The sequence below is a fragment of the Corvus cornix genome, chromosome 3, assembly GCF_000738735.6.
Source record: "Corvus cornix cornix isolate S_Up_H32 chromosome 3, ASM73873v5, whole genome shotgun sequence".
Classification (NCBI taxonomy): Eukaryota; Metazoa; Chordata; class Aves; order Passeriformes; family Corvidae; genus Corvus; species Corvus cornix.
In genome coordinates, this window is record NC_047056.1 from 49,681,446 (window position 1) to 49,697,941 (window position 16,496).

The window sequence follows — 16,496 nt, forward strand, 5'->3', positions numbered from 1 at the left end:
AATGGCTGGGTAAATTGCTGTGTAGGAGTATGTTTTAGTTCTGATGGATTTTCTTAAATGCAATGAAAAGCATGGTGTTGGGGTCACATCTTCAAAGGTAAATCATCACAGCACAACTCAAGTCAGAGAAACAGAACTTGCAAAATCTGAGCATTTTGTCAATTAGAAATCTCTGAGAGGGATGCTTCAGCTGATTTTTGATGCTAAAATTCCTCATAATCAAATACAGATCTTCCAGGCTTTCCTGTGAGCAGCTCTTATGTGGCTCCATTCTTATAATGAAAAAAGACAAAAAGAAAGTCAGTTACAGCAAAATCTTGGATGAATCAAAGATAAGTAATCATTGAATTGAAGTACAACTGTGAAGCATAAGTTTATTAAGAATAAGATGAATTAATTTACAAACATACCCATTAATGCCAAGCAACAATTTTAACATGCTTTTTCATTTGCAACTGCTGATCCTTAAACTGGTCAGAAACCAGAAAAACAAACAAACAAACAAACAAACAAAACTCAAGGCTATCTAACACAGTTGTTTTCATGTGACAGTAATTTTCCAAGAGAAGAAGTACATACTGTTCTTTTACGTTTATTGCATAGCTTCTTGAAATACTGAAACTATAACAACAGATGTATTTCAGTTTGTTTTTTGACTGGCCTGCTCCTTTGCACCTGTAGAACTGTAAGTGAAAACAAATACAGCAATTAATTCTGATCCTGTCCATAAGACAGGTACACACCCAAGTGACCCAGCCACAGATGATACAAAACCTTTCACAGTTTTAAGGACACAAGAAGGTAGTGTAGCTTTTGAAATCTCAGAAGATTTTTATTGCTGCTTTCAAGAGGGCTGGTGGATGAGTTCTGTTAAACACTTAAATATTCAGTTACTCATCTAAAAATTGGTCTGGGCATGTGTGAATACACTGCCTTCCAAGATGTCTGATATCTTTTATCGTAGAATCATTATGGTTGGGAAAGATCTCCATGACCATTGAGTCCAACCTTTGCCAGTACATCACCTTGTCAGCTAAACCATAGCACTAAGTGTGACTATCAGTTATTTCTTCATCACTTTTTGCATCCAGTGCCATGGAAATGGCACAAGGGTAGCCTTTCTTTGAGAGTGTTCTGGCACTTCTGCCCTTTGCCTCAGTGGGGACCACAAAGCACAGAGGTAAACAAAGAGGAAAAACAATAGCTGAAAAAAGTTACTGCAACTCCTCGTTGCGCAAAACCAAAATGAAGTAGTTGGGGTGTAAGGCTTAAACCACCCAGTAGGCAAAGAGTCTTCAAAGTCTTCTGGATTTCAGTTGCCTAGTTTATCCCTTTTTGACAGGAACAGTGCTTTAAAGAGTGATTGCCCAAGACACACCAATATGAAACACCTAAAATATCACAGTAAGCCATATGAAAAGAAAACCAATAAAATTTGCCTTTCTAGAAAATTATAACCACAGATTGTATGAATGTGTCAATGCTTGTGCTACTGTACTGCACATCATCTATTTCTTTGTTCTTAACCCCTTTGTTCAATGAGTCAGGATATCCTGATACAAAAGACTGCAAAATATCAGTACAACAACAATACTACTTTGGAAGTGCTTCATAGTTTTCAAGGCAAGGCTACTAAGTGTAGAAGGCTAATAGTATGGCACTACAGTTGCAATCAAAACTTTTGCAAACCATTAAAGCTGTCAGTTTGAGGTTGGAACATTTAAGATAAGCAAGGCAGAGACCCTGTAACAGGGGAAACAGCATGCTGCCCCTGCTGATGTTAAAGTGAGGAGGAAAGGGTTGTGCACTGTTTTCTACATGTAAGGGTGTTAAGTTTCAGTCCATTCTCTTGGCTTCTCTTCCTCTGTGAAGGAATATCCTGCTTGTTTGACAGTTTACTTTTCCATCTGGAGAGAAGGCAGAACATTGAATGCAACCCAGAGAAGACAAAAGTATTAACTATGCATGCTGGGAAATGTTATAAAGCCCACTAAAATCCCGTTAATAAATCTGCAATTTTACTGAAAACTAAGTGCTCGTGCAAGAGCTCAGCCTCCATCCCTCTACTGTACGCTCCATAAACTACAGGACAGACCAGTACCACGAGCAGGCTAAAAGGGATATACTGTATAAAGGCAACATAAATGTGAAAATCGCATGGCCCCTTCGGGTCAGGGATCCCAGAGAAGGGCCGGGTGCTGCTACAGGGTCTGGCCAAAGGCAGCCCACAAGCCCGAGGAAGCGCTCGCTGACAGTTGCGCAGCCCCAGCACGCCACCTCTGCTGCTGCATGAGACAGAGCACTCTCCCGGGCGGCTTTGGCTCGTTTTTAAAGATTAGCGATGAATAATTGTCTCCTCGTCGTAGTCTGGGAGCGACCGCTGCCACCAGGCAGTGTCCTAACATGAACCCGTTCAGGTGGAGCTTTACAGCCGAAGTGATGAGGGGCGCGGGGCAGACCTCACACCCTGCCCCAAACCCGTCATTTCAGCAAACTCGTTCCTCTCCGACCCCTCAAGCGCCGGCACCTCCGCTGCCCCTCTGGGTGCCCGGTCGGGCTGGAGTCCGAAAGCGGGGCGGGCGGGGGCACCGCACGCCGCCAGAGCACTCGTGCTCCGCTCCCGGCCCTCGCAGCGTCCCGTGAATCACCGCCCTTCCTCCCGCGAAGGGCAGCCGAGGCGACGGCGGGGTTTGACTAAGAGACCAAAACCCCCCCGGCTCCGCAGCCAGCTGGGCGAGGAGGAAGGCGGGGCGGTGGGGGCTCCCCCATGGCATGGCGGCAGGGATAAAGTCAAAGTGCCTCCGCCGTGGCGCTTAGCGGGGTGCGAGCTGCGGCTGTGCCGGCGCGGCCCACTGCCCCGAGTGCCGCCCGCAGCAGCGCCCCCGAGCCCCCGCCCCCGGGTCCCGGCGCCGCGCCGGCATGAGCGGCGGCCCCGCGCCTGCCCGGCAGCCGCTTCGCCCCGGCTGCAGGCGCCTGGCGGCGGGCTGAGGGCGCGCAGCGGCGGGAGCCGAGCGCTGCCGCCGGAGCCCGGCTTTCCTTCCTTCCGCTGGGCCGGGGCCGGGCGTGCCCCTGGCGAGGGGCGGCGGCGGTGGGCAGCCGGGCGCCCCCGCCCCGCTCTGGATGCCCATCGCGGCTGCTCGGACCGGGGGGTGGCTGCGGCTCCCCGGCGGGGGGCGCGGGCCAGGATGCCGGTGCTGGAGCGCTTCTTCCCCGCGGCAGAGCCGGGCAGGCGGAGGAGGACGGGGGAAGAGCCGATGCCCTTTCCCATGGGCAGCCTGCCCGGTTATCAGCAGGGGACCCTGGCCTGGGACTTGCCCGAGATGATCAAGATGGTAAAGCTCGTTTGGAAATCCAAGGGGGAGCTCCGCGGGGCGAAGCACAGAGGCGTTTTGGAGAGCGAGGATGCCCTGGGCGGTTCGACAGGTAGGTTTCCCCCGCCCTGCTGCTCAGGGAATCTGCGGGGCAAACGCGGCTGGGGGCCGAGGGTGACGGGGAGCCGCGGCCGGAGCCGGCCCGTCCCGTCGTGGGGCAGAGCCGCCGGGGCCGCGGAGCTGCCCGACCGACCGCGGCCGGGCTGAGAAACAGCCCGTGCTTTGGGCAGCTCTCTCCCGCCACCGGGACACGCGCACCGGAGTTTGTGCCGCTCCGAAGCCACGTCAGTTAGCTGATGGCGCTCTCCCAGTCCAATCTGCTGCGTGGTTTTTATACGCGGGGTGATAAAAGCGCGGCTCAAAACCAGAGCGAGTAGCTCCGCGGCTCAGAGGCTGACCTCCGCCGGGGCAGCCGGGCTCAGTGCCGGCGCGGAGAGCTCTCCCGGCCCGCACGGAGCTCCGCGGCGGCGGCCCCGCGGTCAAGGTGACGGAGAAGCGGCGCCCCGGGGCCGCCGGGCAGCCCGGTTGCTTCTTCCCCGGCTGTGTTCGCCGTGCCCTTCCGAGCGCATGGTCTCTCCTCTTCCACCGCCAAACCTCTCCCCGATCTTTGCGTGCGTTGGGCTCCTTTCACATGATCTGCCCGCTCTTCCCTTGTGCAAAGCGGAGCGACTCCCTAACGATTTGTACTTTGATAGCCACCACTATTAAAAACTTGGGAAACGCTGCCCTGTCCCACAACTTTCTCTTTAAACGTGGTATATTGCTGGGTAAAGAGCACGTGCTTTCTCATTAAATGTATAAATCTTCCCTGTCCGTTTTTTCCGATCTCACTAACATATGGCACCACATCACATGCTTTACGGAAGTCCAGGTTAGACCTGTAGCATTTTCATTAGGTAGAGATGAGTGGTCAGGCTAGCATGGTACTTCTTATGAGTTTACTCTGCATCTTAACCTGTGCTCCAGATTGCTTATGGTTCAAAACATTTTGCCTTCTGTTGGAGGCAACCTCTTTGCTCCTTCAAAACCTCTTGCCTTCTGTTGAAGTCAAGGTCATAGGCCTGTAGTTGTCTCAGTACCAGCTGATAATTTTTTATTCTCCTGTAATTGTACTGCTGTGATTTAATAGACTTAATGAAACTGTGGCTTGTTTCTTCAGAACTCTGGATTATCTCATCTCTGCAACTTGGTCACTAAATTCTTCCAAAGCATTCAGTCTTCAAAGATTATGCCTTCACCTTCCTTTGGTGTACCTGTTATTGAGACCTATAATTTACGGTACTTCGTACCTGAATAATTTAGTTTCTTAGGTAGAATAACCTCTTTGTAGGTATTTCGAAGTGCTTGTAGTGTGTATGTATGTATTCTCCATAAATCTATGTATAAACTTGAATATTAAATAGGTATCAGTCTATCACTTTTGAATGCCTGCTAAGGTTGGCTGTTGGTCATTGTATGTCTATTATTTAAAATGTTTGCAGTTTAATAAAAAAATGCTTGATCCCCTTCCATTTTGAAAAAGGGAGGATAGTTCTTGGGCTCTGAGGAAGATATACAACCTGTCATCTTACTCTTGGGGAATCTCTTCAGTTTAAAAGAATAGTAAGTAAGAGTGGTGGGAATAACAAAAGAGGAGATCATATTGCTCTTTAAGACTTGGAGCAAATCAGCTGGGAATGTACCGTAGCCAACCAGGGAGATTGAGTGTGGTGAATGCTGAGTGTTCAGAGATGGACCCTAATCAAGCAACCTCAGAAATGCTGCATTGCTTACACCTTATGTATGAGTAATGGTGGTTTTTCATTGTGCTTGTGTTGTATCTGGTGAAATTACTTTCATTAGGTAACAAATGAGATTCACCTTCAGATTCCTGGAGGCAACTGAAAATGAGCGTGAATGTGCAGAGACAGATCAGTCCACTAGCAGGATGTGAGTAACTTGCATTTACTCAAATGCCCATTACTCGTATCCTGTGAGGGGACAGTCCTCTTCATGGTGCCAGATCCTATTTTGTAAGCTCAGCTGACTTGCACCAGTACAAATCAGGGCAGAAGATGACTTAACTCTCAACACTTTAAATACGAATCATCAGACAGTTTGAGTGAACCAGACCTGGGTTGCTGGTTTTTCCTCCTCAGCAACAGTCATCCTAGTAGTTTTCCCTCTTGTGGTTTCATTTTAGTCACTTTAAGTACATTGGAGTATGTGGGAAAACCAGTAAATGCTGAAATCTAGTATACTTAAATTAAGTGCAGAGTCAAAGAATGCAGAAATGGGAAGAAGAGATAATCATTTGGAAGGCTTAGTAGTTTGAGGTACTCAGCTTTGTGTTTGTGGGGTGTTTTTTACATGTTTGATTGCTGAAAAGAAAGCAGAGCAAAACTTTGTAACTTCTATCTTATAAAAAAGGCAGTAGTTAGTTGGGAATCAGATTTTCTTCAGGTGAAGTTAAAGCAAATAACTTCTGTTTGAGGTACTGCTAGCTAGGCAAATACAGGTTGATTGTTCAGTAGTAGAGTTCACAGCGCTTTCCACATCAAGGGCTTTTTCATTTGAATTTGTAAGTATTCATGTGATAACTCATGTTCTGTTATCACATCCTCATGAAACTACTTTGCTTACAGTAGAAGAGGAAATAGATACGAATTCTGGAAGGAAACTGTCAGGATTTCTGGCTTGCTTGATCATGTTAATACAGATTTAGCTAAGCAAATTTCTTTGCTTTGTCCGAGTGATTGGACTGAGCTTTGGATTGGCTTTCTAGAAGAGTCACAACCCTCGTAACTGTAGATAGTGTGGAGGAGAGAGCTATATCTGCACACGATGTCAGTTCTGTGGATGGCAGTGTCTTGGGGACCCATTTAGCTGTAATTTATACCACATTCCCCTTTCCTGAGGTAGGAGTAGAGAGCTTCTAGAGAGAAAAACTATCTGTGTGTCCTGGGCTCTCATATGTAAGAGCTAAATCTGGCTCTTTCATCTTGTTCAGTACTGAGAATAAGCTACTTGGTCTCCCTGCAAAAAAGGGTTTGCAATACATCATGCAGTATATACTTGGGATGAATGAAGAACTCAGATTTCAGTGTCTGCCTGTCTAGGGTTTCTAATGATGATTTATTTTCACTTCCAAAGCAGTAAAACTCACATCTTAAGCCTTCTCTTCTTGTTGCACTGATTTTTAGTGTTAGTATCAATTAAGACTACAGACCTTTCTCCTGCTCCTGGCCTGCTGTTGCTTAGTAACTCTTTTTTTCCCATCCTGTTTCAATCCTTGACCAAATCAGCACAAAACTTGAGATCTGTTGAAGACTGAGTCTCTGGCTGTGTCAGAAGCCATTTCTGTGGGAAATGGGTATAATTTGGTGTCATTTCATACTGTGTTTCAAGTAGATTATTTGCAAGCCAATGCCTTTTACCTGCATAAAATAACAGCATGTGTTGATATTATTAGAGTTGAATTATTCAAATAATTCTTATCTGAAACTGTGTTGATGCCTAGGAGGTAACTGTGTTCTGTTTATGACCCTAACTTTCTTATCACCCCCTCCTAGAGTTCAGCAGTAGCTTTGCATATTAAACAAACCTGATCAGTGAACAGGTACAGGTTTGCCTCTGAGAGTCTTCCTTATGAGCATTAGCCACCTCTTAAGCTTACAGTGATCATCCCAGATAACTCCAGAGAGACTTTCTGTACTGAGTCTTGCACATGTGCAGACATGCAAGACTTTCAGAGAAAGGTGCAGTGCTACTAAAAATTATCGAGGTCTGTTAAGACACTGTGGGTTTTTTGAAATAACTCTGAATGTTTTTTTCCACTTACCTCTTTCTATTGGTAGATATTTTCTCAGAAATGTAGTTCTGATTCATGCATGCATCATGCTTGTTGTTAACTGATGAGTCCCTTTGCCATGAGTAGGAAAAACAAGCAAGTACCGAACTTCGCTCCTATTACAATTGGGAAAATCTCTGCCAATTATTGGCATGTCTTTACTTCTTCTCCTCAGCCCATTGTCTCCCTTACAGTTGAGTAGTCTATTCAAACTTCTTGCTTGCTCTTTCCAACCTTAGAGCTGTCTGCTGAGCAATCTTGTGATACACCTGTTTGAATGGTCGGAGTCAAATCATGTGTGTTTCCTTAGTGGCTGCTTGAAGGTCTGCCTTAAAGTTATTCACAAGACTCCCAAAGACTCAGCTCTTCCATAGTATCCCAGGAAACATGGCTTCTACTTAATTTTTCTTTTGTACTTAACAATTTTTATCATGCTGTGCAATAGCTTTGCTGTGCATGTTAAAATAAACTTCATGCTTCCACTTCCCATCATTCCTTATAGAATCACAAAATTATTTGGATAGGAAGAGACCTTTAAAGACCATCTAGTGTCAACCCCCCTGCCATGGACAGGGACACCTTCTACTAGACCTGGTTGCTCAAAGTTGCATCCCACCTGGCCTTGAAGACTTCCAGGAACTGGCATCTACAACTTCTCTGAACAACCTGTTTGGGTGTGTATTTGCTGAATCGTGTTTAGTTGTGACATCTTGAAACTCATGCTTGTGTTTGTAGTTCCACTGCAATAACTAATAATCATAAAATGCTTAAAATCTGAATCTGTAAATTACTGAGAACCACATGGGGGTTTGGCTAACAGATGAAAAGCTCATCATTTTCAGTAGTTGGTGCTGAGCATGTAGGTGCCACAAAGGTAGATCCCAGCAATAAATAAGATGTGGGAGGTATCAAATGGCATTGTCTTAGCATCTGAGCAGTCTCCTGTGTTATTGTTTAGATTGAAATCAGCTTTATTTATGTCCTGCTGAGAGATGCACAGCAGGCAGGAAGACAGCTTGATATATATTTCTGAGGTTAGATTTTCTTTTCTTTTTTTCCCCCAAGTTTTTTGTTGAGGCTTGTTAAATCCATTACACTTAGAGGGACAAAGAATGTGAATTTGATAGGATCAAGACTACCTGTGTCAACTTCGATTGCTCACTGATGGTTGTATTGAAACTCCTGCTCTTGGGAGCAAGAAATATGCTCTTCTATATTTTGTGAAGAGCTGGTTAAATCAGTGGTGGTCTCATTAAGAACAGTGAAATTAGTCAGTGTCCAGTACCACTTCTGTAGTGTGTGTATGTAGACCAAGAGATAAAATTCAGACCACACCTATGGGTAGTGCTGTTCAAACACAACTCTTCAGTTTACCAGCTGAACATAAGTTATTAATATATATGATTTGGGACTATTTTTTTTCCAAAAGACTATCATAATTAGAGAATTGTCTTCAAAGATTAAAAAAAAAAATTGAGATATTAAATCATGGTCACTGTTCAAATTCTGGTCCTTGTTTAATACCTACCTCTTTACTTTGAAGTATTTTTAAAATGTAGTTTAGATTGAGAAGTTGAACTGATACTAGAAGTCCTTTAGTTTGAACATGTCCAAGTGAGCTGATGTGTTTGTCGATTGAAGTCCTGTTTATTTTGAGAGTGAAAATTTTCTACTTAACCACTGTGCTTAACCACTCTTTTCTACTTCATTCTTATGTAAATTTTCTGTTGTGGATTTGTTAGGATTTTGGTATATTCAGAGTTAAGTTTGAAGTGACCTTTGAGATGACCAAGTTCAACTGCTGTGATGTCCACCAAAATAGGAGCTAGACCAGGGGTAAAGAGTAGAGAAGAAATAATCTGAAAATCTGAGGGATTTCTAAATGGTCTTTCAGTTCCTGTGTGCCTGACTGGCACATTTTTTGTTTGCATTGTTGTGAATGTTGGAAAACAAAATTTATTTTCAGAAATACTTGGAGAAGCTCTTTGAGCAGCTATTCAGCTGTGTTCAGCCACAAAAGAGAGAAAAAAATTATGATACTATAGAGTTAAGACTGCAGGATAAAGTTAGGAGATAAAATGTAATTGCCCAGGTTGGATGTTGGCCAGCATAAAGAAGGGAATGCTGCTGGTGTGCTAGAAAAGTGACAGAGGTTTTATTGGTCTGTCAACTCAGAGACAAATGAGCAGTCTGCTGAAAACTATAAATACAAATAGAGCAAATTCCAGTGAGCTGTGAAGTGGTGGCCAGATATGTTGCTTTCAGTGAAGCTGTTCTAAATATTAGGAGCCAGAGACGTGGCTTTATATATAAAAATAATGTTGCTAAAGGAAAAGGTGGAAAAGCTATTACACTATAATACAAACAGAGCTGGGGGTTTTTTGGGGGGAGGATTTGTTGTATGCTTGTTTGCTTCATTAGGGTTAAAGTTGATAGTTTTCTTTTATCTTTGGTAAATTGACTCTGAAGTTCTCTGTACTCTGTGAAGAATTAAACTGGTAAGCAGCTACCAATAGAAAGCAGTAGTGATGTTAGCCATGCCTGCCTAGTGTTGATGGTTTTCTGTATTGCTTAAATGTTGTGAGAGAAATGTTTAAAATGCATTGTGGGAGTCTCAATACTGCATTCCAACTTCCAAAGTAGGGAGGCATTGTATGCAATGTTTGCTGTTTCAGCGCTTCTTCATAACAAGCTTAGTTTGTGATCTATCCTACTTAAAAGAGTTTGCTTGGAGACACGCATCCCAGACAGCTTTCTGTAGTCCTGATTTAGGAAGTGTGACTTTGGCTTTCCATCCATGCAACAACAGGAAAAAAGTGTCCATGTCACCATTTTCTCCACTATAACCTATTCAGACCCCCTCCCCAGAGCTTTGCTTTCAGAATATGCTAAACCATGTTACTTACAATAATAGCTCACATGCTGCCCCACCACTGCCACATTTCCAAGGGGCATCTTTACAAATGGGCAAACTTGTCTGAATTGGGGTTGTCCTGCAGGAAGTCCATGGTGGCAGCTTCTTTGAAAAAGTCAGTTGACTTCAGACTGTTTCTTCACAGCAATTATGCATCTGGTTCTGGCCATAATTCTATAAAATTTTCTAGTTCTCCTGTCTTCCTTTTGTTTGGACTAAAAAGTGAAACGCTCTTGAGATATCCAGCTTAAAACATGCTTTGATATTTGTTAAAAACTTTTTGTAAGTCATCCTGACCTTGTTCAGAAAGAGCATTCAGCCTACTAAATTATGGGATAAATTGCATTAAGTTAAGTACTTGATTGGTCCATGGTGTAGACTTGAAAACGCAAGACAAAAATGTCTTAGCTCTTAATTTTTTTCCTCAGCTTGCAACATAAAATTTCTTCTGTCACTGTTATGGCTACAAACAAACAAACTTGGTATGAAAGAAGGAATAAATCCTTCATAAAGCATTATTTTGGCTCCTCTGTGGACAGCCAGCTGTGGTTTTCCCTACAAAAGATGAACGTAGTGTGTACAAAGGAGAGAGGTCCAACAGAACACAGGTTTAGCAGGCTGAGTATTGCTGCCAGATCTGCCCCTTATTACAGTATCAGTAGAGAGGCAAGCCCCTTCCATTGGTCTTTGAAGAGAATATCCTGAAGTTCAGGTATCCTTCAGATTTCCCTCAGAAAATAAAACTTTGCCATTGACCTTTGCCAGTTGATTTGTAATCTCTGGGAATGCAACCCTGTGGGAGTGCTCCCAGTCCCAGGAACTGAGGAACTGTTTGAAATTGCGGTGAAGCCAGGGACTGTCTTGCCATGGACATGGATGGGCTTTGTTCTAAACCAGGATGTTCAATGTTACTTCTAGGTAAAACCCTGTGGAAGGTGTACTCTTAAGTGTCTCTTTATACACACAGGACCATTTGGAGAAATTGTTGTAAACTTCCCCAGATCTGATCCCTTCTGAAGGGGAAGTGTGCAAAACTCCACTTCCTGTGGGAGAGTATGAAATCCTTTCATCTGTAGCCAGCTCTGGCTTGTGTGGAGGTAATGCCCTTCAAATATTGCTATCTCAGTGTTCTCCTGCTATCCCTGACCTAAGGTAAGGACAAAGTATTAACTCAAAGGCCTACCTAGAAGGTGCTCTGTGCAGGTGCAGTTAGAAATGAAGTGTTATCCTGGAGGATTTTCAGAACGCACTGTGCTGTGGCAGGCATTACTTCTTTCCTGCTGCTTAAGCACTGCCTTGAGATTGAATGTTTTGTTTTCAGCTGCTGGAATTACGGATCAGACAGAAGAATAACTCTAAACTAAGTACTACACAATAGTGTTTGAACACTGCTTTTGAAAGTTAAATTGTAAAGTAGGTTCATCAAGTAGAAGGAATTAGTTTTAAGCTTGCTGGAACTGTGTTCCAAAACAGACAAAAACTAGTGTCTACACAGATGCTAGGTGAATATTCAATTAAAAATCATACAGAATTATTGGAAAATGCAGGTGCAGAACATTTCTTAAGCCATCAAAATTTTGATGGGTACCGAAAATACCTTCCATACACAGTCCACTATCCTGTTTTTAATAGCTGTAGGCTAAGTTCTTCCTTGTCTAATAAGAAGCGCTTCTGTGAGTGAGCTTTCCGTTAGTTAAGGGTAGCAGCAGTTAATCCTCAGGGGGTTATCTCTGCATGTTATCTGGATTATCAGGAGACTGTGTTCATGAAGCATCCAGGTGCTTATCCAAATAGCTGTGTTCCAACTTCGCTTATCCAAACATCTTCCAAACAGTTCATGTGTGCAAAACTTAAATTGGAAATCTCATAATTACAGGCTTTCATGGAAGATTTCATATTTCCTGCTTCCAGCCTGAGTGGATAAACTGCAGGAACAGCTGCCTTCACAGTAATTGGGCAATTGCATTTCTAATTCCAAGTGGAACTGAGAGAATAAAGGGGTGAGAGAGACTGGGCTTCTGTGAAATGCCAGAAAAAACTATTTGATCCAGCTTGGGGTTTACATGCAGTTTTGTCTCATTAAAAGAGGTGGAGGGAGGAAAAGAATTCTGCACTCCCTGCTTGCAGATTATTTTAGTGATATAGATTACATTCAGGCACACTAACAGCAAGAAACAGAAAAACCGTGTGCGAGATTCTGAACTTTACAGGTGCTGCACAGCTATTGCATTTGCTTTCTCTTCTTCCTGGAAGCACTAGTGAGTGTACATTTCACGTTCTTGTTTGGGAAGTAAAGCTAACTAAATAAATTAGTACTGGCTGACTAGCTCAGGGCCTTTCTTGAAGTCAGTTCTGTGTGTGTAAAAGTCTGTGTGTTGCTTTCTGTGACCACTGGAAAAGAGACTGAGAAGAGTTCACTGCACAGCTGAGAACTACGACCCTAAAATGGCAGAGGAGCGAGGCTTTTAGGTGAGACACTGTCAGCATACACTTCCAAGCAAGGTCCGTTTGAACATCCTGCTTAGAGTCAGCAAACTGAGAGCTCTCAAGAGAGCAGAGCAGCGAGGAACAGAGGGCACTTAGAGGAGACCAGCAATGGGTGGGAGTTGGAGGGAGAGATGGGAATTTCTTTAGTGCTGTTTAGTCCACTAGCATGTCTCAAGTTTAATCCCAAATTCCCTCCTTGTCAGTCATGAATAAGGCAACAATCACTGCTGCATGTAAGTGCTGGCACAGCTTTTTTCCCGTCTTCTTTCTGTCAAGTTGTCCTGCCCTCTCATTGGAAACCATAATTGCAGATGTGGATAAGGGCATGGTGACACAGATGAGATGGGCTTGGTGCAGTCATGCATTGACTCTCAGAGACATTTTTTTAAGGAGCATGTTGTGAGTTATGGTTTATCAGTTTTTCTAGCTTCGTGCATCTCAGCCAAAGTGATGAAAAATATCAAGGATAGCTCAAGTTACGGCAGCATGGGGGCTCATGCTGAAGGCATACTGCAGGCAAGAGCATACAGGAGCTGTTACAGCACTACAGTAGTTAAGCTTAATGAGTAATCAGAAGGTTTCAGTATGATCTCTTATCTTTTTACCTGAGTACTAGTTAACTTACCCATTGTAAAAGTGAAAGGGATAGTAGGGCTTGTGGGGCGAGTGCGGAAAACATACTGCATGCAAGGTGAAGTGCAAGCAGTGTAAGACAGAAGTGTGCCTGAAGACCCTATTTTGCCTGGGGAGAAAATAAGAGTCAGAAGTATGGGATTTTCCTGTCAGAAGCGGACTGGGATGTGTTCACTGAGTGGTCTGCCTGGCTTATCTGTTAGAAATGTATGATCCTTGACAAGATTTCACAGATCATCAGTAGAACCTGAATGCTCAGATCTTCGCTAATAACTAGGTCTGAAGTTCTGCTTCAAGATGGAAGCCTGACTTTAAGTGTCTAGGAAGCTACCTGATTTGTGTCAAATTAATGCTTAAGCTACCTACAGAATACTTTTCTGAGTTACAAGATGCGATCTGTAAAATGTGGTCATCTACTGAAAGCACATAGCTGTTAAATCATAATTACATTAAAGAGATGGAAGTCAGAATAGAGTTATAACTCCTAACCAAGCAGACTCAGCAAGCCTATTTAATTTCCCCATGGAGTAGCAATAGAATAGATCTTCCCTTCCCCCATTGCCTGCCATGTGCATCATTTAGTACCTACTAAGTAACCAGCACAACAGACTGAAAGTTAAACTAACTTTGCTAATAGTGAGCTGGAGTTCTCATAATGAAAATGCAAGGTACCTTATTTAAATGTTGGCCCCTTGACAGAATCTGCACGACAAGCCTCACAAGACTGTCAGTAATCTTTTTGTAGGTGCCCTGTAGCCAAAAATGTGCTGATGTCTGGCTTTGCACAGACTGGAGACCTGGGAGATTATATGTTTTGAATAGGATCAAATGACTAGAAGGGGAAAGCACTCTATACTTAGCTGTCTTGTCATACAGACAGAAAAACGTTTTGCATGTGACCTTGTTAACAGCATGAGTTAAGAGCAACACTATGAATTAGTGGCAGAACTACTGAAGTTTAGATCATCATTGAGAATCTGTCTTTTTCTGGTCATCTGCTTATATTTTTTCCTCCTGTTCTCCTATTTAGACTTCAATTTTCATGCTGACTCTAGATTACATGGAGAGATGAGGGTGAGAAAAATCACCAGGCCAGTTCTCTTCCATTTTAGAAAAGCAGAGCAACAGTTCAGTATGGGATTTCTTTTTCACCATCACTGTCAAGTCCTCGATTTCCCTTAGTAGTCATTTGTTCTCCCTTCATATTGCAGAGTCTGTCCTAGTGTACTCCTCAGCCGCCATGCCTTTGAGCATCTTTCCAAATTATTATGACCAGACTGACTGCCTCACTGCAAATTAATTCTCTTCTGTTGCAATGCGCATCTGTGTCTTCAACTTAACTGGTTCCCACACCTGCAGTCTTACTTGCCTCTTCTCTATTTTAGATAGTCTTCGGTATCTTCCCCTCCTGTCACCTCCACCTCTGTGCACAGTACATTTTCACTGATGCTTCTTTCACCAGAAAAATTGGCATTTGCTGTCCTTTGCACTTCCTCTTCCTACTTGTTACTGGCAGAATTTTATTTACTGCTCCTTTCCTCTACCGAAGGATAGCACATGGTAGGTAAGACTGTGTCCTGTTGGGTCTGCAGGCATTTGATGTCTCCTACAAATACAGCTTTCAACATCACTGTATAAATGGCTTGTGAAATGTCTCATAAATATTTGTTGCCTGCCTCAAGTCAATAAAACTCCTGGTTTTCCCCAGATAACACCCCACACCTTATTTTAATTAGGACAGAGGAAGCTACTGGGACGATTGTCACAGTGCAAGGGCAGGCATGCTACTAACCAGCAGCTGTTTAAATTATGTGTCTCAGCCAGGAGGTATCTATTCAAAGCCCTCCAGGAGCTTCTCTTTCACCTTTGTCCAGAAAGAGAGAGGAGATACCAAAACTTAATTTTCTATGAAAACCTCATTGTGTGCTGGGTCATGAGCATTGCAATCGCCAAAACCCTATGGCTTGTAGGAGTCAGCAGCTTTCCCAAGTGAGCTGGTAAGGTGCTGCTAGTAGAAACTTGTTTGGCTTTAATACCGTTGCTCAAAAGTTCTGCTCCTGTTCCCAAACCCATCTTTTTATCAAGAGAAGAGCCTCAGCCTCTTCTGAGTGAGCACAAGCAGGGTGTGCAGCAGCAAAACTTTTTATCTGTCCCAAATTTCTCTTACAGTGAGTCTGATAAAGTAACACAGAACCATCAGAGCCACACACAGAGGCAGAAGTGGAAGAAGCAGAGATTAAATAAAATAAAGCAGTGTGATAGTAAAAAGAAAAGCATGTAAAAACATGAATGCCAGACTGATGGCTTGGGTGGGGAGCACAACTAATCCATAGGATATCAGAAAAGTTGGATGACTGTTTTAAAATCTCTTTAAAGAGTGAAACCAGTAATTGAACTGGATTGGACAAGGATAGAGTGAAAATAAGCTGCACTGAAATGAAGAAAGAACAACTGCTTAGACATCCCATTGATTTTGCATTAGAAATCATAGAATGATTTGGGTTGGAAGGGACCTCAGAGGTCATGTAGTTCCAACCACCCCACCATGGGCAGGGACACCTTCCACTGGACCAGGTTTCTCAAAGCCCTGTCCAACCTGGCCTTGAACATTTCCAGGAATGGGGCATCTGCAGCTTCTCTAGCAACCTGTTCCAATGTCTCACCACCCTCATAGGTAAGAATTTCTTGTATCTAATATAAACCTGCCCTCTTTCAGTTTGAAACCATTTCCCCTTGTTCTGTCAGTTCATGCCCTCGTAAAAAGTCACTCTCCAGGTCTCCTGTAACCCCCCCTTTAGGTACTGGAAGGCGCTGTAAAGTCTCCCTGGAGCCTTTCTGTCTCCAGGACCACCCCAACTTTCTCAGACTGTCTTCATAGGAGAGGTGGTCCAGCCCTCTGAGCATCTCTGTGTCCTTCCTCTGGACTTGCTTCAACAGATCTGTGTCCTTCGTATGTTGGGGGCCCCAGAGCTGGACACAGCACTTCCGATGAGGTCACATGAGAGCAGACTAAGGTGATAGAAATACCCCTCGACCTGCTGGCCACACTGCTTTTGACGCAGCCTATGATATGGTTGACCACCTGGGCCATGAGCTTACATGGCCCATTCATGTCAAGTTTCTCAGCCACCAGCACCTCCAAGTCCTTCTCACAAAGGGTGCTCTCAATCCATTCTCCACTCAGCCTGGACTTGTGCTTGGGATTACCCCTATCCAGGTGCAGGACTTTGCCCTTGGTCTTGCTGAACTTTTTGGTTTGCAT

At 43.9% G+C, this 16,496-nt stretch overlaps 1 protein-coding gene across 3 annotated transcripts in view; it reads left to right on the forward strand.

Annotated features, from left to right (window-relative positions):
- The window catches only part of PDE7B (phosphodiesterase 7B), a 172,074-nt gene that overhangs the window by 86,601 nt on the left and 68,977 nt on the right, over positions 1-16,496 (forward strand). Inside the window, exon 1 of one of the 3 annotated variants that reach the window (XM_039568187.1) lies at positions 3,077-3,423. The exons of the other annotated variants lie outside the window; for them this stretch is intronic. Within the exon in view, the coding sequence (XP_039424121.1) occupies positions 3,186-3,423 (238 nt within the window). The 5' untranslated portion in view covers positions 3,077-3,185. Of the gene's footprint in view, positions 1-3,076; positions 3,424-16,496 lie in introns of those variants that run through there. 3 annotated transcript variants of the gene reach the window in all.